Consider the following 23,082-nt stretch of genomic DNA (forward strand, 5'->3'; position numbering starts at 1 on the left):
GTCTTTTTTATTTGAGATCAAATCTGCTAATGGCTGTTTTGTCTGCACAGGCTCCACAGCCTGCTTTTAAGACACAGGGCTGGTTCACTAACAAAAGATGCGCACACACACACATCGGTTTACCCCCTCACTCCATAGCCTTCCTCATAAAAATCAAGGAAAAGCCAAGTAAGGTCAGCAACACCCGTTGGGAGGGTTTGCATCTTATTTTCTCTTGTGTTTATTTGTGCATTCAGGCTGCGTAAAATCTCAGTTTAGCCTGTACCGGTTACTCTTAGATGCCTTCAACATGGGATGTATAAAACAAACAAAAAATATCAACTTAATGCTTTCAGGAATATGCAATTCTATTTCCCGAAAACATTTTTTTTTGTGGTAAAAATTCATTTTTTTCTCAAATGTGCTCTAACAAATAATGTGCTCTTTTCAAAGGGATGGAGTTCCGTGAAGAGCTTCATGGTCTGGGGGCAAAGGAAGGCCTAAAAGGAAGAAAACTCAACAAGGCAATTGAGAGCTTTGCTTGGAACATTACCGTATTGAAGGTACGTGAGTTCCCTCTCTGCCCTTCTTGCTGCTGTGTTCCTCCTTTTCTCTATAAGGTAAAGAGAAGCATCATGGACCAAATATGGTGATTTTATGTTTAAGCCACAAGGAGTCTGATCACCAGGTTTCACTCTAAGTGATGGGAAACAAAGCCTGGGCAGAAGTTGGTTTGTTTGTTTTTCTTAATAGAGCAACAAGGTTCATGAAAGAGGCTAAGGGATGCACATGAGTGAGATGTGTGTGTGTGTGTGTGTGTGTGTGTGTATGTGTGTGTGTGTGTGTGTGTGTGTGTGTGTGTGTGTGTGTGTTTATGGGAACACTTCTGCAAGTCAATATGGCTTTCTCATTTGTGTAAAGCCATGCCAAATGCTGCTGGGAGGGTTCCAACATAAAAGATTTGGAACAGTCTTGTAAATACAGAATATCTGGGGACACTTAGGATTTTTATTTTAAGAATATTCACTATAAATACATTTATTTTAAAAATGTTTTAGAAGTCAGTTTTTTGAAATAGTAATTTGATTTCTGCTACAAATTTATTTTGCAGTTTGAAGTAAGGATGCCATGTTTTATGTTTTCTGACATGAAAAGAGAAACAACTTAAATTGCTAGCAAAAACTTACTCTAGACATTGTGTTGGGGGAAAAAACCCCAAAAATAATAATTGCTACTATGTAGAGAGTGCCTATCCTGTCCAGTGCTATTTAATGGCAGTTATATGGAATAATAATTTAGTACATTCCCTGTCACTATCACTATCATTTTACCGGCAAGGATATAGAGACATTGGGATCTATATATTACCAAAGGGCCCTCAGCTAGTCAATGGCACAGCTGAGGTTTGAACCCAGGGCCCTGTGTTTAACCTGTCTGACAGAACTGTGTGTGTGTGAAGTGAGCTGTAAGACACATTCCACGGGTCTCTTAAAAATTCAATCTGTTTGTATTTATTAGCTCCTACTGTGTGAGATCCGTGGTGGGCATTGGCAGAACACAGATAATACAGGATTTACTGACCTTGGCCTGAGTAAGGGAGCAGGCTGAGGCTGTGGTGGGGATGGGTACCATGACTCGAGGGGTGGGCTCTGGTGAAGCATTAGAAAAGAAAACACTAGAACTCTAGCATAAACATTTTTTAGTTTGTTTTTTGAGATACGGTCTCTCTGGGTAGCTCTGGCTATCCTGGACTCACTTTATAGACCTGGCTGGCCTCAGCTCACAGAAATCTGCCTGTCTCTGCCTCCCCAAGTGCAGGGATTACAGGCATGTGCCACCATGCCTGGCTTCCCTGCAATGCCAGGTATAAACATATATGAAATAGGCATATAGAAAATTTGCTGATGATCACCATGAAGACATTCATTTTTAAACAATTATAAAACATATAATTGTACAATTTATTAAAGAGAAAACCAACATTTCCCACAGATGAGACTGGTGTAGTTATTTGTCTTTATATACAGCAATTAAGTCCTGGCTGAGGATTTGACACTGCAGGTTATAGACCATCTTAGAGTTTCTGATGTTTTGACTTTGCCATCATCAATGCTAAGACTGACACTTTTGTTAGTACAAAAAGGCAGAGGCGTGTTTAGGGCCATTTCGGAAACCGTGGAAAACCTGCTTCTAATCCCAAACTATAGTTCATGTAATGATTGTTTTATGAACCCAAGCTACCAATTCAAACAGTTTAAAAAAAATCAGTAATTCTAAAACAAAACAATCCATGTGTGTGCTAATTTGCCATTTGCATGCTGAAGAAAGGCAGTAGAAACATCCAGTCTTTGTTCCTGGTGCTCGCACTGTCCTGTTTCTATAAGGACAGAACATCTTGGAAATAGAGTGAGACCCACACATAATGTTGAATAGTTTCGAGTAAAGGCTGAGGTCTTCAGGCAGTGTTTGCTCACGTGACAGCACACGTGGTGCAAGCATGCATGCTGCATGTTCAGAACTGGGGGTGCCACGAAGTGGGCGACACAGCCAAGTGCTGAAACGTCAGTTTGTTATGTGTCTGATTTTTGATTCATTCTTGGTTGTTGTGCATTAGGGCTGCAATGTCCACATACCAGCATGTAGCCTTACGTAGCATTTCCACCCTAAGTTGAACAAATTGAACCCTAGGGCATAACACAACACCCTGAATTTAATGTAAACACTTTCTGCACAGCAGATATTTGTCTGGGATGCTCAGAGATTTGAGAATCAAGACTTTATCACCTGCACTGCCAGGGCTAGGCTGTAAAGGGGAGGTGGGCATACAACCACTTATGGTTATAATTCATACTTAATGATTCAACTTAATATGAGACCAACACTCACAGATAGGTCACACACACACACACACACACACACACACACACACACACACACACACACCATACTTATATATTTCCTCCATTGCTCCTTACCAGCTGTGTAGACTGGCACCATCACATGTCACCGTGATAGACGTTCTACATCTTGCAGTTGAAGAAACTGAGGCCGAGGCTGCCATATATTTATTGTTGAGTCACATAGCTAATAGTGGCAAAGTTGAGATCTTAAACTGGTTATCCATAGTCCTGACTATTAGCCTGAACTACCTCCCATAAAGCTACATCCATGTTCCCAGGCAGCCTTCTGCAGGGATGAGCACATATGTGTGCTGGCTGCTGGACACTGGTGGCTTTCAGTGTTCCTGCACATGGGAATGATACCCACACATGTCCATGATTTCAGGACGTGGGGGGGGGGTCCTGTGAGATAATATACAAAAGAGCCGACTCTCAGAGCACAAGACCAGATGTTATCACGTCTTTTGCTGTTACCGCTAGTTTCCCAGGTGAGACGTCGCCTCACAGAATCAGAGTTTCCGTTGTTATTTTTGTTTTCTTACTAACTTCTGACATCAGGCAACTTAGTTTTTCTAAGGGTTTGCTGGTGGTGCATTTGTTTGCTTTAATGGCAGGAGCTGATTTCTAGATGTGACTGAGCAAATGTTGTATAAATCACTCCATGACAGATCTTTAAAGCAGAATTGATCTTCTGTAATTGCAGCTTGTGCACTGGCTGCTGGCACTGCAGCCTGAGCACAGAATCCTAAGCAACAGTAGTGGAGTCTTCCAATCATCAATTATTCCATTGGGAATACTTCAGTATTTCTCCCACTGCGTTCAGCAGGATTATTAATCACACTGCCCTTATCTGGGTGCTAGAAAAGTCATGTCTTTAGAATTTGAATTACTGGGTAAAAGAAAGAAACCTGGGTTCTGGCCCCATAGCTGTTTCCCAATTGGTTCTGCTCTGAGAAGATGGTTTTCCCTATAAACTTTGTCACATCCAGGCAACCTAGCTGATGATGCCTCCTCCATCTTCATGTCAATTCTTTAAGTTTTAATAAATTATTGTTTTATATTTAACTTTAGTTCAGTCAATTAACTTGGGTAAGTTAGTAAAAATCATCTTGGCAAGATACAATCATAGAACTTATTGCTGCTGGTGTGTAGGGCTAACCTATAAAACTCAGTGTGGACTGTAAAGCTCCCTTGTATGTCTTTGGGTCAGATACTCTCCAATATTTAGGGGAATAGAGTGGGGACTTATCAATGCCAATTAAATGTGTGGGCTCATGTTTCTAAGGACATTTAATTTCAGCATAATTGCCAAGTCTGAGTAAAACAAGAGAAAATGATAAATGTACCCAGTGATGGTGGGTTGTTACTGTGCAGTGGTGGATGTGGACATTGGCTTTAGAGAAATTTGATCCAGACTGAGAAATAAATTCTTTATGTTTTCTGAATTTCAATATATGATAATTTAATAATAAATGATAAGGAAGTTAAATAAAAATACACACACACACATACATACACACACACACACACACACAGAGAGAGAGAGAGAGGGAGAGAGAGAGAGAGAAAGAGAGAGAGAGAGAGAGAGAGAGACAGACAGACAGACAGACAGATAGAGAAAGAGGCTCTACAATATAATGAATGGATTGAAATGGATTACAATTACAATGACCAAATTTTCCCAGAGACCATACCTTAGAATCTAGCATGGAGCCTACATCAAGATGACCCTGAAAAATTCCTATATACCCATGTTTCTTATATTTATATTCTGACACCAAACATGAACCTAGAAGAGGGGCTTGCCTGATCCTTTCCCTATACTTCTTTTACAATATGAATATATCAAATAGAAACAGTCAACTTCCCCCTTTTTTCCTACTATCTGCCCACAGCACTTATTTCCTTAAACAGCAAGGTGTTCATTGCAGTGATACAGTGGTGAGGGTTTTATGTTTCAACCCCTGAGTCATCTTCATGACAGCCAGAGGGTCACAGGGATTCTGTCCTGGATTTTCTTCATAAGTTAACAGTCTCTTCCATCTGTCGCTTCTCTGTGGTGTCCTTCAGAAACAAGCTTTGCGTCTTAGTTTGTACTGTTGTAGTAAAACACCTGAGACTGGGTAATTTATAAATGTTAATTAATTTATTTTTTTATATTTCTGGAGGCCATGTAGCCTAAGATTGTGGCACTGTCAGGTTTGGGACCTGGTGAGGGCCCCATATTTGATTGCAAGATGGTATATGGCTATTGTGATCTCTGGCAATGGCTGGCAGGAAGGAAGAACACAAAGTTATAGTTTCTCCCTCAAACCCTTTACAGGGCACTGCTCCTGTTCGTGGGAGCGAAGTTCTTATGAACTAATAAGCACCGGAGCCCTGCGTGTTCATATTGTTGTCCACACCAGTCTCAGAGGCGAGGCAAGCGTTCTAGCCACAACACCTAGCTGTTAGTGGAGGAGAAAACTATCACAGCGGGGGCTTCTTGCTGTTCGCTAAGGTCTCCGAAAGCAAAGCACGTTCTTACTTTCAGAGCCAACATACTGCTTAGAATTTTGGAAGAATGTCACTCATGAATGTTCTTATCACTAATAAGACTAATTCGCTGTGAGGTAGAATTGGCTTAAAGTCTTGGACTCCATCCACAGTGATTTGACTTGAAATGTGAACATGGCTTCTTTAAACTCTTGTCGTGCCTACAACACTAAATCAGAGACTTTCCCAGGAATCAGGGCGAGCTTTCCCAGCATCCATCTTGCTATTGTTGTCATTGGCCTGATTGGTATTTTAAGGAACTAATTTTATTATCTCTTCATTTTAAAAAATGTATGAAATTTTAGCAGGCAGGGATGGATAAAGTAAAGCTGTCTAAAGTTAAGACAAACATTTTTATCATAAAAGAAAATCAATGACATAAGTGATCCCTCGAGATCAAGAGAGAAAGGACTAGAAAGTGCTGCCTTCCTAGTCATAAATTTCACTGACTTCTAGGTGAATAACAGATAGGAAATAAAAAACAAACCAAATTATGGCTTTGTTGATGGGGTCTCCTTTATGTATTTATTTTCCCTTGAATAGATTTCCATCTTATATTTTAATGCATGTCGATGTGCACCATAAAATGGGCCTATTTTACAGGTTTCTACTAAGTAGCTGTGACTCATCTTTCTTCCTAAATTTCTAGTTTTGTCGCTGTCTTAACAACAATTTCATTTTCCGTGGGAAGAGTAGGAGCTGATGTTTCTTGTTTCTTTGCTTTGGGCACTTGGTTCCTAGCTCAGGCAGATTCCCTTACTTAGACTCAATGATTCAGGCCCCCACAGCTCTGCAGAATCTTGCTACCTAAGGGAAACTACATGGACATCAGTGTTGGAAGATACTGTTAACAGAACGGAAAACACACTTGAAGTTTTTGGTCCTTGTTGAGAAGTAAAAGAAGAGAAACAAGATGATAGGTCCATAGGAAAAGAACTTGGAGGAAAGGCATCGGTCTAACACTGAAAGATTAACTGTGTGTGTGTGTGTGTGTGTGTGTGTGTGTGTGTGTGTGTGTGTGTATGTGTGTTTGTGTCTGTGCATGCATGACTGCACATGTACATATGAATGTGTGTGTACATATGTATGCATGCATGCATGTATGTATGTATGTGTATGTAGGCTGTCAGGAGAGGGTTTTATAGAAGTCATTTGTACATATGGGAGATCTGGTGTTTGTTAGCTGTTCAGTTCATGAGGTTGGGTGTCTCACTGGTCTTCAATATACATCAGACTCCCCGAGAAGGAGGCACTGATCCATGTGAAGAGATGCTTAAGCAGCAGGGGAGACAAACTGGCCAGTGAGAATGAGGGCAGGTGGACAAAATACAAAACTGTCTTTCTCCTTCCCGTCATAGCCTTTCTATAGGCTGCTCCCAGGAGACAGGTCTTCTGATTGAAAGGGATCCAGACATGATACAGTTAACTGAAAACCCCTCACAGGTGTGCCAGGCTGACTGGGCATGTAGCTAATTCCAGATGTAGTCAAGGGGATGCCAAGAATAGCCATCACACAGCTGTGGACTAAGAATTAAGTGAGTTAGTGTACTCAGCGTGGTGCTTGACTCAGTGTGGTGCTTGCCGTGTATGAAGCAGGGCACACATGTTTCTTTTGTGGCTGGTGCTGAGCATCTGGTGCTTACGGCGAAGAAGAGGTGTGGCTTTCACACTGCATCCTAACTAGTTGTAAGAACAGTCCCGTAAAGTTCCTGTTATTACTGTCATTTTACAGTTAGGGGAACTGAGGATCACAAGGTTGGGTACCTTTCCCAGGGCATGTAGCTGGAAGTTGCTGAAGTGAGGACGCCCACGCTGCCTGTAACCGTGCTATAGCATCAGAGCAGCGTCCTGGTAATAGAGGTTTGGGTTGAATGAATGCTTTCTGTGTCAAGGGAGTATCCCCTCCACCATGGCAGCATATTCCCACAGCACAAAGGTACATCAAGGCCGTAGACCTCCAGTTGCTTCGTCTCACACTCTATCTACCAAGAAGCTTTCTCACCCTGCTTTCCCAAGGATATTTTTTTTTCTAGTGAAATAGAATGCATGGGCCAAGTGACATGACTAGTCCCATTGGCCCGCTAGTCACATTTCTTTTATAAATGGAGTAGTTACTTCCTTTATTCTAGGCTACTTCCTTAGCCTTACTCGGTGAGTGTTCATCATCCCGCTGCCCTCACTGGGGAGAGCATGGATGCAGCTGGTGATTTGGAAAGATGCCCTTGAAATGAGGAAAGTCAAGAAAGCAACAGAAATATTAGAGAGAAGGGCCAGACCCCAGGCCCTTGAGTGCATAGTCAGTTTCTTGGCCGGTGTTGTTGCTCACTGGCTTTTACTCAGTGTTCCTAGTTACAAAGTGTTGTTTTTATTTATTTTAAAAAAGCCTTTTCTGTGGCTTTGGGAATTCCACCTGGACCTTATATATGCTAGGCAAGCCTCGGGGTTTTTGAAATATTTTACCGTGACACAAAATATCACCCCTGTTGTCCAGGTTGACGTCCAACTTGAAATCCTCCTGCCTTAGCCTCACCAGTAGCTAGGATTAGGATTACAGGCACAAGCAACTAACTATACAGGGCCCATTACAATTGTGTGATCATGTGCACATTTGAGTGTGAGTGTGTGTGTGTATGAATGTGTGTGTTGTTTGTTGGTAATGTGTGTGCTGCATTTGTGTGGTGTGTGTCTGATGTATGTGCATGAGTGCAGACCCGCACAGACAGCACGGTGTATATGTAGACGTCAGCGGATGGCATTGGATGGTGCCTTTCGCCTTGATACAGGGTCCCTTTTTGTTGTTTGGTGTTGTGTAGACCAGGCCAGCTAGCAGGCAAGATTCTGTGGACGTTTTACATCTCAGCCTCTCACCTCATTGTAGAACCTGAGATCACAGGCACCCACTGCCGCATGGGGACGGCCTTCATGGGTTCTGAGCATTCGAACTCAGCCCTTCCCGCTTGAGAGCAAGTGCTTTGCCCACTGTATAGCCCACCACTTCTTGAGGAAACCGAGGGGCTTTCAGAGCCCTGCCTCCAACACAAGCTTTCAAAAGCTGTATCACTTCAGCACCCTTCCCCAGCCTGCTCTTCCCTAGCTAAGGCTCTGTGCTCAGCGTTCTAAGCTGTCCTCTGTTACCTAAGATCTCAGAGCAGAGCTCTGGGATCTTTTCCTTTGACTAGCAGACCTGAGCTGGTTTATAAATGAGAGGTGAGCGGGTTTCCCAAGGTCCCTCCAAGGCTCAGGAGAAGAACAATGAATCCTTAAGATTATGGTTGACGAGCCTTTAAGTCACTGGCCTTGACAGGTGAACATTAAGAGGGTTTAAATAAAGCTTTGAATCCCACTATCTCTGAAGAAAACATTTCCCAATGATACATGCAGACTGAAATCCCTTCCACTTTATCTAAGGCTCATCTAAGAGTTTAGACACATGGGAGGCTGGATTATATGTCCGGCAGGGCTGTGAGTCCACACATATGAAACTTCCCATATGTGACGGGAGCTCTTAAACTCTCTTGCCTCTATTGGGGCTGAGTTTTCTAAACTGAAAAGAAAATCATTCTTTATGACTGCTCCCACCCTGACAATTTTTTTATATTCTACGATAACACAAAATTCTTTTCTTTTGATCCTTTTCTATTATTTTTACTGCATTTCCTTTCTCAAATACATTGGAATTCATATCACGAAATTCATCAATTGTGTAAATCTCTCTACTTATGAAGTCTTTCCTTTACATCTGCATCTGCCACTTTATTCTCCTCCCTACTGCATTACAAGGCCATAACACACAGTTGACAGTCTACAGTTGACAGTCTTCCTTTGTGCTCCCTCCATTATTCCAGATTGCGGCTTCTAAATGGGAGCATGGTCCACACTTGCCGTTTTACCTCACTGGGGATTTTGGAAACGAAACGATGTCTCCGTGTTCCTTCTGCAAGGCTGAGCTGCACTGATGGCACTCAATGCTGTAGACACCCTGATAGTTGTAGTCAGCTTACATCTCAAAGCCTTCTACCCAGAAAACACAGAGAGCCATGCACTACACCCCATGGACTAAGTGCCCTTCAGTGAAAACAAAGTTTCACAGCATAACACAAGAATAACAACTAAGATATGCTGTTTCTGCTTGTCTGCTCACTAATATGAGCCACCCAGCTGCTCAAAACTTTACTGACCAACCTAGATAGTTCCAGATTTTGTGGGTCAAATGTGATTCACAGCTAGTGGAAGTGATGGTGTAATGTTGGTCTGTATCTTCTAGAGGCTACATTTACTTAACTTCTTTCCATTTTAAAGAAACTTATGTTTTGAGATATTCACCAGTTTAAAAATAACGTTTGAGCTTAGGGAGTTGCGGTACCTGTCCTGTTAGAAATGTTTAGTGACTACAGCTGAGCAGTCATGGGGTCCAGTTGGAGGTCTGAGTCTAGTGGCAGCTGGCTCAGTCTCACTCAAGCTAGCAAGTCCTGACTCAGATGATCTCAGCCAGCTGCCTCTTAAGGCTTGCCGTGGACTGTCAAGAAGTAAGTCGACGGGTAGTAAGAGAGAGAATGGAACCACACTTCTGGGAACACACATACACACACTCACATGTCTCCCAACACTCACATGGACACACACACTCACACAGCACATATATACACACATGCACACACACACACACACCACACATCCACACACATGTGCACACACAAACACACATACACACATTCACAGGGACACACACATACACTCACACACACACACTCACCTGCACAAACAGATATTCACATAGCACACATACATACACACACGCACACACAACAACAGCAACAGTAACTTGAATCTCCTGTCCCAGGGCCTTTTTCTTTGTATACCAAAGAATGTATTTTTGAACTTCAGAGAGTGAAGGGTGTACATATAAAAGGCATATCTGAGTTGGATGTATTTATCCTGGGACTAAGTATGGTAAAAGGTCATTGCTTCACAGATGTTTAAACTCGTGTTACTGCTTGCCTTATTAATATAAGATAAAACTCTGTCTCATACCTCAAGAAATTGATTTATTTAGATTTGAACATTTACAGCCAATTTTTCAGATGACCTTGCTGTATAGAGTCTTGTTATGTCTTGAGGTTGCAAACCTCTGCTTCCCAAGTGTTGTTACTCTCATTGTTCAGGACTGATGCCCAGAGAACAGGGACTCAAAACTCAGTGATTGGGGTTTTTTTTGGTTTGGTTTGGTTTTTCTTTGGGGTGTGTATGTGAAGCCAAATCTATCCATTCAGTGAATATGCTTGTGGCTGACAGTGTGATGGGAAATAAAATAGTCCTGTAGTCTTGTGGAACGAGCAGTGTTGTGACAGTTACGAGGCACACAGTGAATGTTGACCTTGTCACTGTTAGGAGGGCTTTGCAGGAGGGTTGCGGGACACTGAGGGGACACTGTGAGACTGTGAATAGAAGGGGACATGGCAGTGCACACCTTCAACACAAGAGCATGAGCAGATGAGGCAAGACCAGTCTGGCCTGTATGGTAAATTTTAGGGTGATTTGAGCTACAGAATGAAACTCTTGTCTCAAAACAACCAACCAACAAACCAACCAACTAACCAACCAACCAACCAACTAACCAACCAACCAACTAACCAACCAACCAACAAACAAACAAACCAACCAACTAACCAACCAAAAAACAAACCTGAACTGAAAACAAAAACTGAAAAGAAGAAAAGAGAGAATTACTGTGAGATTTGACCTTATTGGAGAGGTCAGGGAGGTCTCCTGTGAGGAGACTCAGAATGACCATCTTAAGCCTCTCAAGGGCTCCAAAACCTGCCTGTATCTTGATCCTGGACAGTGGTTGCCAAAACAATCTGAAAGTAATAGTGGAAAGGAAGCAAATCCAAACAGAGATATGGTGGGCTGTTTCAGTATGGCGTGAGGTGATCTTAAGACCTGTGTGATCCTATAACCACCATTGATTAGCCTTGTAGCTGATCTGTAGTTACAGGAAATCTCGTCATAAGTCTTTCTGTCCATTGGCCACCTTCTAGGAAGTGAGCTGTGGCAACATTTTATTTTCTCAAGCTGTAAACTTCATTGACGCTTTTAGCTGTGGAGGAAGATGTTGTACAGTTGTTTTTTTGAGAGATATATATTTTAAAGCTGATAAGGGAGAGAGGGATTTTATTAGGTCTGTTTGTGTCATGAAAACAGGCAAATGCTTTTTAAAAGTCACATGTTTTGTTTTAAACAGCTCTTGTCTGACAATGTAGCCCTGTTCAGATAAGATAGAATATTAATGCTCCTGAGCATTAAGCAGGCTGGTTATGTGGCATCTGGATTTCTGCCTTGGGTGACTGCATCCCAGCTGCACTGCCCCAGAGTTTAGGAGAGATAAAAGCTGGGCTGTTGACATGATTATGGATACACACAATGCTTTACTTCATCTCCGGTAGAACTAAGTTTAGTCTCTCAGAGGCATACTTTTTTTTTTGTCAAATAAGAGCTGCATTTTATAATGATCCTAAATAATTCAGAAGTGGCACAAGCCTAGTGAATAGACACACTACAGAGCAAAGGGCTTGGCCCCAGCTTGTGGGGTCATTGGCGATCTCTTTTCTCACGGGGATTTCTTTTGCACATACTTGGGTTGTGGTGAGTTGTAGCCAAGGGTAAATTAAATGCAACTTTATACAACTATTTCCTGCAGTGACCAAGCAGAACAAACACTGGTGATAAAATGAGTTCATTTTTATTTTATGAATGAGTTCCTCCTCTGACCTTATTAGTCACTGGTGGGAAAAAAATGGACGCAAAGTGAACTCACATGTATGAATACATAAATATGTGTACTGTATACATAACATAAGTAACACAATGTAAACACACACACACACACACACACACACGGTCAGGAAAGCGAAGTCTAGATTTGGAATATCTGGATTATTGCACAGAGTGCTACAGGCGGATGTGGTAGGAACTGCTGTGATAGGTCGTTCCATCATACATTCCACAAGCATCTTGAAGGTCAGGTGGTGTTGGGTCTGAATGTGAGGTGCTCCAGCTGAGGCTGCTGCTTAGAAAGTTGTGGGACCTTTAGGAATCAGAGCCTCAGCAGAAGTAGGTCCCTGGGAGTGGGCCTTCAGTTGAGGGTGGCCCGACTTCCACTTCTCCACTTGCTGGGCATGCATGCGGTGTAAGGAGCCAGCCTCCTGCTTCTGCCGCCATGCCTGCCCTCCCGGAATCCACAGCTTCTCAGCCATGGTGGACTGGATCCCTCTAGAGCTGTGAGCCAAAATAAACGCTTTCATCCTTCAGCTCTTTTCATCAAAGTCTTCAACTCTGGCCATACTGCGGCAGCTTTCTGTAAAAAAAGGACACAGTTTTCTCCACTGACTTTTCCCCCTATGGTCCATTTGACAGAACACCTAACCAGCACACCACAAAATCATGATGGTTGGGCAGTAGGTTTGAAGTTTGTGAGGTGATTCTGTAGAAAGACTGTTAAGTAGTCATGTTGCAGGCTTTCATAGGTGCCATGTAGGTTCTTTGTAGCTGAAGAGAATTCTTTCTGTGGACATAAACATCCCTTACGATGTGGTCTGTAAACCTGTCACTACAACCTTACGTGTGCTAAAAACACTGAAACTCTTGAGTATTTTTTTTTGGAGGATAGTATGCCCAGTGGACTCCTGACTCAGTTGTGCTCTGGATGGAGAGCTCTTAAACTGCCTTACCATGCACTCTAGTATAAGGAGATTGGCACTTCCATCTTTCATAAGTATTCATCGGTCAGCTGTCCCATGCTACTAGCAGCCAACACCGTGAGTCACCTAGAAAGGAAGTGGTTTGTGGCTTCTATTGTCTTGGAATTTCTAATCAATGGAAAACAACTTTAGTTTTCGAAGGTTAAGCTGCTTTTCTTAAATATGTGCTAAACAATGTATTTCACACACACACACACACACACACACACACACACACACACACACACACACACACTTACAATATATATGGCTGTCGTGGGTGGTTCTTAAGGCACCCCAGCGCCTGCTGAAGGCTTGCTTGGTTGCCAGCCTGCAGAGTCACTGGAAGGTGGTGTGCAACCCTCAAGGTGAAGTGATGTGTGTGTGGGAGGTGGTTGGGTTACTTCATCCATTGGCCTTGAGGGGGGCCATTGAGACCCAGCCCCCTCTTTCTCTTTCTTTGCTTCTTTCTCCATGTGAGGCAAGTGTCCTTTTCTTCCATGTGCTCCCACTGCTGCCGAAGGCCTGAAAGCAACAAGGCCGGCCCTGGACAGAAACCTCTGAAGTCATGAGCCAAAAAAATGTACCTTTTCTTGTAAAAAAGTTGTTGTTCTCCGGTGTCTTGTAAGAGAGACACAAACTATATGTGCTATCTGCAAAAAAATTCCAGTTGCTTTGAGTCATGAATATGGGTAGAGTTTACTCTAAGTTTGCACCCACCTCCCAACCTCTGATTAAATCAGGCTTCGTTATTAATTGCTTTAGAATTATTCGTGCCCTATGGGGGCACATTACTGAACTGGCATTTTATTCCTCCAATCTGCTTAAAAGCACTTAATTTGAATCTGTGCTGGAATAACTAGAGAGATGCTTGGGAACTGCACAGTGCCTGCCTACTGGCAAGAGCGTGGCGATTTGCACGCTGCCCTCGCTCTCTTAGCACACATGTTGCAGGAAACCGGTTCCTGCTTATCATCGCGCCCTTGATATATACTCAAGAAACAGGTCTCTGTGAAAAGGGAAGCCAGCATGTGAACTGCTATATATGCAGAAAGCGTGTATTCACAGAAACTACACTGAGCAAGCAGAGCAAGAGACAATGGGCATTGTGTGGCCCGAGTCAGCTCGGAAAGTCCTTGGGAGCTGGAGGCAGGAAAGGAGAAAGCCAGCCACTTCCTCCCTTTCCTCCTCTGTTTAGCCTGGGAGAGAACGGATTCCGTCGACAGGGACTGTCAGTGACATGAGCATATGCACTTCGTGTCCCCTGAAGCACTAGAAAGAAGCGCAAGGATCCAGAGAATGTTAGAGGAGGGAATTAAGGTGCTGGTCCCCTAGATCTTAACCTTAGATGAATTTGACAAGCAAACAGAGTTTAATTTCTGACCCCACAGGAGAATTAGACTTTTTTGGTGGAGCTCATATCTTTAGGGCATCTGGTCCTCCTTTCAAGTCTACTATAATGCTCCGAGAAGTGAAAACCCAAGGGACAGATCTTAGTCTTCTGCACGAACAAAGGCTCTGAATTTATTTAAGAACATTAAAATAAAAACACCTTTAAAAATAATCCAGGCATACTTGGATGAGAGAGATGATTTACTGTTTGCCTTTCAAATGGAAGAAAAGCCATTGTGTTCTTGGCCTGGAAAAGGCCACTGCCGGGAGGCTTTCGCTGGGCTCTGCCTCTTCACCTTGTCGGTCTGCACTTGCCTGGAGTCTCAGCTCAGAGCATCACCCCCACACTCCAGTGCGGCTTCAGGAACATTCCCTTCTAAGTGTGCCCTTGCCCTCCCTACTCACCTGACCAGGTTAACTGCTCTGTGTCATTCAAGCCTACACAAACTCCTCTCTTACTTTCTAGGGAAGCTTCCTGACCCCCAACACTCACACCCACTCTCTCTGAAAATACCTGTGGCTTACGCAGTGTCCTCCCTGAGTTCGCTAAACTGCTGTATTGTCACGGTCTGGTCCTCTGAGAATGCTGAGTCAGCTCCTTTGGGGGCAGGACTGAAGGTGAGCATGCAGATGAACTTCAGGTCAGAAAAACAAGTGTACAGAGGCCATGCAGTGGGCTCCAGACAACATGACTAACTAGCCAGCGGGAGGGTGAAGCCCTTGTTCTGAGTGGCCACAAAGCCTCTTAACAACCTCATTCAAGGAGTCCATCACCCCTGTTTGACACTACCATGCCAAACCTGCTTTTAAGAGCCACAGGTTCAAAGCCTCTCTGTCTCTTGGGGGACCAGACAGTTTCTGCACTTTCTGAAGGTTTCTTTGCTTTACCTCTGTGTAACTTGGTCTCCCCCAGTCAACCCCAAGGGTTCTATTTTTGTAGGCTATAGACAGGCTCGCCTACATACTGGACTGGTAATTTGGTCCAAATGTTTGTCGCCATCTTTAGTTTTCTCTTCGTCTAGGTGCTTGCATCTTGACTGTTGGGGGTGATTGCCACCGGTGCCCAGGCTTCTCCATCAATGGCAGCTCTATCTCCCTGCACCTGTTTCCCAGGTGTATGCAGAGTGCAGATGAGCAGAGTGTATTTTACAAGGATTTTTCTTGGCCTATTCTTTATTTTATAATTATAATGTTCATATTACATATTTTTATTATTACAAGAGAAGAAATTCAACATGTGTTTGCTGAATTGACTTATGTGGATATCAACCCATGAAAGAATATCAGAAATTGCCTGGTGGAATAGACTTTAGAAACTGGTGTTGTTGTTGGTTGCTCATAAGAGGATTGGGCACTCTGATTCTCTTCAGATTTTTAGCTTTTTAAAGTAAGGTCTCATTATTAATAATGCAAGTGAACTTCAGAGGTTTTCATATAATCTTTCTAAATGTCCGGGTGACTTTCATCTTTGAGTTCCTTCCTCCTTTGTGAATGATCACCATCCTCACCATTGTTACTCTTTAAATATTTATCTAGAGCTCCCTGTTCCTAGTGTGTATAAACACATGAAGGTGCTTAGAGGGAGTGAGCCCTCTCCTAGCGTTCACTCAACTCCAAAATGACTGACACCCTTGCTTTGTCTCTCTTACACTTCTAGAATAACCCTTCCATCTCCCTTTCGTCATCATTTTCATCTAGGCCTCAAGGTTAGGCCAATATTGAGACCCAAACAGCCTAGAGCTGGGGCCCTAGCTTGTAGCCTGGCAAGATTCTTCACCTTTCACCAAAAGGCTACACTGTATGGTTACACTGAGCTCCTACGCTCCTAGGTGTGCACATGCAGAGAAAAGGCTCCTGCGTTCAGAGGGCCGGGTGGGGCTTTCTCTTCACAGTCTGGTAGGCAATTTTGCTTTAAACGGAAAGGAGTCTGGTGCAGTTGGTTGTAGATATCAAGTTAGTGGTTGAGGGAGTGATGCTCTAGACTGGATTCTGTCACCCATAGGTTTATATGTTGTAATCCTAATCCCAAGTACTTCAGATTGTAATTGGTTTGGGAGGAGGAACCCTTAGAGAGATAATTAGGTTTCCCAGAGGTCATAAGGTGGGCCCTGAAATACAAAGTGTGCAGCTACTACAAACAGGGACATCAGAGCATAGCACAATTAGCTGTTAAGTTGCAGCTGTGGCAGGTACCATAAGGGCTGAAGTAAAAATAATGTTGCTTCATTTGCTGGAGGTTGGCACCACTCTCCAACAAATGCTAGCCACGAATATCTATTCAAATGTGCAGTGCGTCATTAAAACGAAATGAATTTCTCATTCTGTTTTTTAATGGCACAAGTAGCATTGCAAGTGCTCAGTAGCCACAAGTGCCTGGTGTCTCACACTGTGGGCAGTAGATTTTTGTTGAGGATACTGCCTTGGCGGTTGAGTCACACCAGAATTGTAAAGCAAAAGGAAAGAGCCCTTAGCTGTGGATTCCTTCGAGAGTGCAGACGGGCACATCTACCTAAATGGCATGCTTTTGTGAGCAGGTTCCAGGCTGAATCTCATCTTCCTCTACCCTTCAGAATGATGAATGGGGCTTGATCGTAAAATAGAAACAAATTTCCTTTTCTTTTAGTAGTCTGAGCATTGACGTTTTGTATTCTGAGTCTGTTCCTTGTATATGTATTAGAAATTTGTTCCTACTAAGGAATTCTTTATATTTTCCCAACTCCATGAGATAAATGGCGCCTACACATGGACGAGAAGCCTTGGAGGCCTTCACTTTATAGTGACCTAGTGTTGAATGTGAACGGAGCGTGGGGCAATCCACATGTGGTCCAAGTCCAAGAAAGAAAGAAAACAAAACAAAAATATACGGCTGTGGACCAAGGAAATTGGCTGTGGTGGCCTAATATTCTTGAGATTAGCATTCAGTTATTAAAATGTGCAGTCTAAAGCCACAGAATAGGAGGAATCTGATGTCATGCGCAGTAGGGGCTGTTTCTTCCAGTTCCTCTCCAGGTCATCAGCTGAGATGCTGCTCAGTAAGCCATTTCATTTAAAGATGCTCTTACTTGTTTCTCCTGGTGATTTTCCTTTTCACTATGTGCGCCAGCTCTGGTGGTCCGTCTGCAGCTCTGCAGGTGGCTGTTTTTTATTCCTGGCCATGTCTCTCTGCACATTCCTTCATTTTATCTCCTCATCACAGCTCCTCCCCAGCCTCTAAGGTTCACCTCCAAACAAGTCCTCAGGAAAGAACTATACTTATGATTAGAAATCAGAAAGTGAAGAAGGATAGGAAAGTAAGAGATAAAACAATTGTGCTGCTCTGGGCATCTCTGCTGCACGCTGGTCTTGTTCTCCAGCCTGGGCCACAACCTAAGTTTCTAACATTCATTTTTTCAAGTTAAAAATATGGACTCATTTCCTGAGCTGACAGATGAGAAAACCAATTTTAACTAGTATTGGAAAAAAAAGTGGTTCCGTCATGACAATAAAATGATGGGCCTTGGGCTGGAGAGATGGCTCAGAGGTTAACAGCACTGGCTGCTCCTCTACAGGTCTTGAGTTCAATTCCCAGTAACCATGTGGTGGGTGATGACCATCTAGAGTGAGACCTTGTGCCCTCTTTTGGCATTCAGGCACACATGCAGGCTGAACATTGTATATATAATAATAAATATTTAAAAAGAAAGAAAATGCCTCACAGATATGACCACAGGCCAAACTGATGGAGACAATTCCTCAACTGGGATTTCGTCTAATGGAGAGCTGGGACAAAAAAAAAAAAAAAAAAAAAAAAAAAAAAAAAAGGACCTAGAGGGGCCAGGAACTCCACAAGTAGACCAGTGGGGTGACATTGGGGTTTGTTACAGAGACCGATGCACCAACTAAAGACCATTCATGGTGAAGACCTAGACCCTCTGCTCAGATGTAGTCGCTAGGCACCACAGTCTCTTTGTGGGCCCCACAATATGGGGAGTAGGGGCTGCCTCTGAAATGGACTCTGTTGGCCACTTTTTGATCACTTCCCTGTAGCAGGGCAGCCTTGCCAGGCCACAGAGGAAGAGGATGAAGGCCGTCCAGCTGAGACTTGATAGGCTGAGGTCAGATGATGGGGGAGGAAGGCTGCCCCTTTCTGAGGACTAGGGGAGAGGGGGAAGGTATAAGGGACAGGGGATGGAGGGTGCGGGGGCGGGGGGAGGGGCAGAACCAGGAGGGGACTAGGGAGAAGGCTACAGTTGGCATGTAAAGAGAACAAATTGAAATTAAAATAAATTAAAATTTTAAAACATGGTGGGCCTTTGGAGATGCACGACTTTCAGAGTTTATTAAGACCGTTTTCCACCTGCAGCCTAGGAACAGCTCGCTCACTTAGAATGGCGGTATTGACTTATGGAACATCATTGTATTTGATGACTTTGAAAGCTATCAGAATTTGTTTGCAGCTCCACATGGAAGCAGAGGAATGAACCAAATGTCTTCCTAAGGATGTTTCTAATCCCTGGAGCAGCAGCGGTGTGCACAGATGCACTCTCTCCACCCAAGCCCAAAGCAGGGCTGCCCCCTGCTGGATGATGTGAAAATCTCCCGTTATATGGCACTAGACATACTTGGAGCATGGGGAATCTGCTTTTACTTTTAACTTTAGGTAGATTTATGCAAACTCAAATTAGTGTGATTCATATTTTTATTTATTGAGCAGATTTTTCCATTTCACACAAGTAAAGGGCTCTGAAATTAGGAGAAAACAAACATTAGGGTCCTGGGATAAATCTTGAGAAATAACCCTCAGGTTTCGACTTGTCTCTAAACTGTTTCATCTTTTTCCTTTCAAAATTCATTGTTTAGTTATCCATTGTTCAGCTTAGCTGAATTTATATCTGTATTTTTCAAACATATAAAAGGCTCTTAGAAATGAATGTGGCCCCTCCAGCGTTCTTCCTCTCTGTCCCCACCCACATCCCAAACTTCTTAGCAAAGTTGTTTATACGTACTGAACCCACCTCTTTACTCCTACTCATCCTTAGCCAACTTTAATCTGTCCTCTTTCCCAACACTCGATTCTCTCCGAGGTCACCAGAACCTCACTGTAACAGACAGCCAACACTTGTCAGTCTTACTTGATTTTTTTCTTACTAGATTGCTTGGGAGCGTCCCCTCCTCATTGTTGCACACTGTCCTGTCTCATTACCGCATCTATGGCTCTTCTCCCAGAAGCCTTTGCAGGTCTCTTGCCCTTTTCCCTCTTCTTAAATGTTGGCATTTCTCTGGATTGTAGGGGGGATCTCTTCACTCTCCCCGCCCCCATCCCTCTCTCTCTGGATGGTAACTGTCTGTACAGATGAAGCTGATCCTCTCTGTACTGTCACCTCTGTTACTGAGGTGTCTCTGCTTATCTTTGGGTGGTCCCTGCTCACTCACACACACTTCATTTTTCCCCGCTACCCAACATCTCCACACTACAGCCACGCCAGCACGTCCACAGCCTGCTTTAATGGCACCTGTCAGATGCCTACCTCGGTGAGTTAATGAACCCTGAATTATCCCAGGCAGAAAACTGAGTTTCTGGGAGGGAGATCTTTTTCTGATCCAGGTTCTGTTGGACCAGCCCTCCAGGGCATCTCCTTAGGAGCCGTCTCTTCCCTTAGTCCCTACCGTCAGGGTTGCTCTTCCTTATCGCGAGTTTGTTAATTCTCCTCTTTCTTATACGCTCCTGCCCCTTAAATAGCACAGCAGATGGGGAGGCTTTTGTAAATATAAAAATGACGTGGCCACCATGCAGCCTTAGATTCCTTCAGGCCTTCCTGCACTTCCCAGAGTTCCTCTGTACAAGTCTGTGGCCTGTCTTCCCCACTCCCTCCTTTCCAGTCCCTTCTCTCATTTCTCCCAGGCTCTAGTCTCCCGACAGTGAACTTGTTCCTGTTCTTCCGGGGCTTGGGAATGTGATGGTGCTGCCCTTGAGGCCTCAGCAGTGTGTCTTGGAGCTGAGGGTATATAGCTCAGCCATAAGGAAAACCGTAAGGAGAAACAAGTGCAAGCTACAAAGATGAGGATCTGTAAGCAGCCAGCCTCGGGGGTGGGCACCTGTAACACGCATGCGCGCACACGAGCACGCACGCACGCACGCACGCACGCACGCACGCATGCACGCACGCACGCACACAGGTACTCACGGATGCAGGAAAACCACCCTGTCCTCCATTCTTCCTCCCCCGAACTTCAATTGTCACCCACACGGTATTCAGGATGCTGCCCTGGCATCTCTGTTCTCTCACCCCAACACACTCACGCAGGTGTCCTTGCTGTGTGGTCCCACGGCATCCTGGTGTTCCCCACTTAATTGCTTCCTTATCTTCTTCTCCACTCTGGTCTTTTGTGTTTCACACAATTAAGTGAATTCCAACACAGCACCTTTAAACGAAGCTCTAATTAATAAACTCTTAGGATGCTAGGAGAACTCAAAGAAGCTCTCATTAAATCCCATGTTTCCCAGAAAAGGAGAGCTAGTGGCATTCTTAAGGTCACTTAGCCAATTCAGAGATTATTAATCATTCTTCCTGGAGCTGCCAGCAGGCACAGCTCCACTCTCTCCATCCTTTTTAGTAAGTTGGCTTTCTCTCCAAGCAGCCAGGGAAGCCTTACAGTGTGGCAGCAGCACAGTTCAAAGCTCATTTTCCCTTTGTTATTGACTAGGCAATGAGTGTGAGCAAAAAGGCGACAGGCTTGTCCCTTCCCAGATAGTACATTTTTTCTTGAGTTACTGGGACACAGGCTGCTTGTGGTCTTTAGGTGAGACCCTGAGGCCGTGCATAGAGCAGGTCTCCTGGGTGGAGCCTCAAGGCCAATCATTCTGCAAAAATGCCTTGGGGCCAGTGCACTCTTTTCCTCTCCCTTGGGAGGGGAGGCCAGTGGATTTCTTTCTTGGTTTGTGGCCTTAGGAGGGCTCCGCTTCACACCTTTCTTTCCTTTAATTTTGTTGACAGCTGGCTAAGGCTCTTTGAGCTTCTCACTTCTCTGAAAGGGTTAATCAGATTGGTTTTTTTTTTTTTTTTTAATCCTACCTGGTGTGTGGCCATCTCACAGGCCACTGGCCTGTTACTGATTTGGCCACATGTGAACATGTTCAGAGAGGCCCTGCTTGTGCAGTGCATCCCAGCTCAAAGTCAGCTTGTGTTGCTTTCTTTCCCGTTTTTTTGTTAAATTAAAATAGAATTACATTCTTTCCCCTTTTCTCCTCCCTCTAGTGCCTCCCATTTTAGTCCCCACACTCCCTTTCAAACTGATGGTCTCTTATTCTTTAATTATTATTTGTACATATAGATCCAGATATTTGCATGAATAAAAAAATATAAATGCACCCTGCTGAGTCTGTTTAGTGTCACGGACCAGTTGATATCCGATAAGCATACAGGGGACTCATCTCTAGGAAAGACGAATGTTCCCTCCCTCAGCAGTTGTGACCTGATTGTAGTTCTTCATCTAGGGGTGGGGTACCCCACACTGGAAACCTCCCTTGTTAGGATTCTGCAACAGTCTGCCTACTTGTGATGTTATTGGTTAACTGCCGTCGGGGCGTGGCCCTGCCCAGGGCCATATAAAAGAACAGACTCTCCCCGTGGCTTGCGCCCCCCTCTCTCTCCATGTGTGTCTCTAGGGATGGTTCCTGTGTCTCCCTATTAAACCTCTTAAGTGGATCTGTTGGGTGGTATGATTTCATCCCTCTGTACAGCTCCGCTGTCTAACCTCCGCTGCTCAGCTTTTTACATCCCTAGCCAAAGGTGGTTGGCTAGATTCATAGTGCCAGACATGATTTCCCCCCTATTGAGTATGCCTTAAGTCCAATTAAATAGCTGTTGGTTGAAGGCTCGTACGGTTGGTGCATACCTTTCGTCCCAGCACTTGGGAAGCAGAGACAGGCCGACCTCTGAGTTTGTGGCCAGCGTGGTCTACAAAGTGAGTTCTTGGACTACTTGGAAAAACTCTCAAAAGGAGGATTCTCATGCTTGGTATTGGGGTTTTTGTTAGTCTGTAGTTCTTGAGGGAAGCATTATGGCTCTAAATGACATAGCTTCATTTAAAGTATATACATACATATTAGCATATATTTAAAACATATGTGATTACATTTATGTGTATTATGTGTAGTTGTAGTTAGATATAAAATTATGTGGTTTTCTATGGTTTTTTTTTTGACACCCTTAACATTGGTGCTCAGGAGTACTCTGAAGAGGTGAAACAGGAAGGGTCACAGGTTGTTCTGTTCGTAATGGAACTGCGGCTACAGAGAGCGTCGTCAAGGCTTGTCAGAGAGAGAGAGTTCCTGATTTTCTACAGGGGTAATTGAAACTTCCTCTTACTCTCCTTTTGTTTTCTTAGTTCACAATATCAAATTCTAAGGAATATGAGCTACTGTCATGTTAGTCGAATGTGAGCATCCTTCCCCACTGCCTTCATTAGCTTCATTTTTCACTGTCATCTATTCTGGGAAGAACTCAGAGGCCTGCATAGAGGGAAGGGTTCTGGAGGCATGGGGATGACACAAAACTATA

The 23,082-nt window shown here is 43.8% G+C and overlaps 1 protein-coding gene across 2 annotated transcripts in view; it reads left to right on the forward strand.

Annotated features, from left to right (window-relative positions):
- PLCL1 (phospholipase C like 1 (inactive)) overlaps window positions 1-23,082 on the forward strand; it is a 305,342-nt gene that overhangs the window by 266,889 nt on the left and 15,371 nt on the right. For both annotated transcript variants that reach the window (XM_084779454.1, XM_084779455.1), the window contains exon 5: window positions 433-542. In XM_084779454.1, coding sequence (XP_084635580.1) covers window positions 433-542 — 110 coding nt within the window. The remainder of the gene's footprint in view (window positions 1-432; window positions 543-23,082) is intronic.

Source organism: Acomys minous (assembly GCF_964271855.1).
Source record: "Acomys minous genome assembly, chromosome: 4".
Taxonomy (NCBI): domain Eukaryota; kingdom Metazoa; phylum Chordata; class Mammalia; order Rodentia; family Muridae; genus Acomys; species Acomys minous.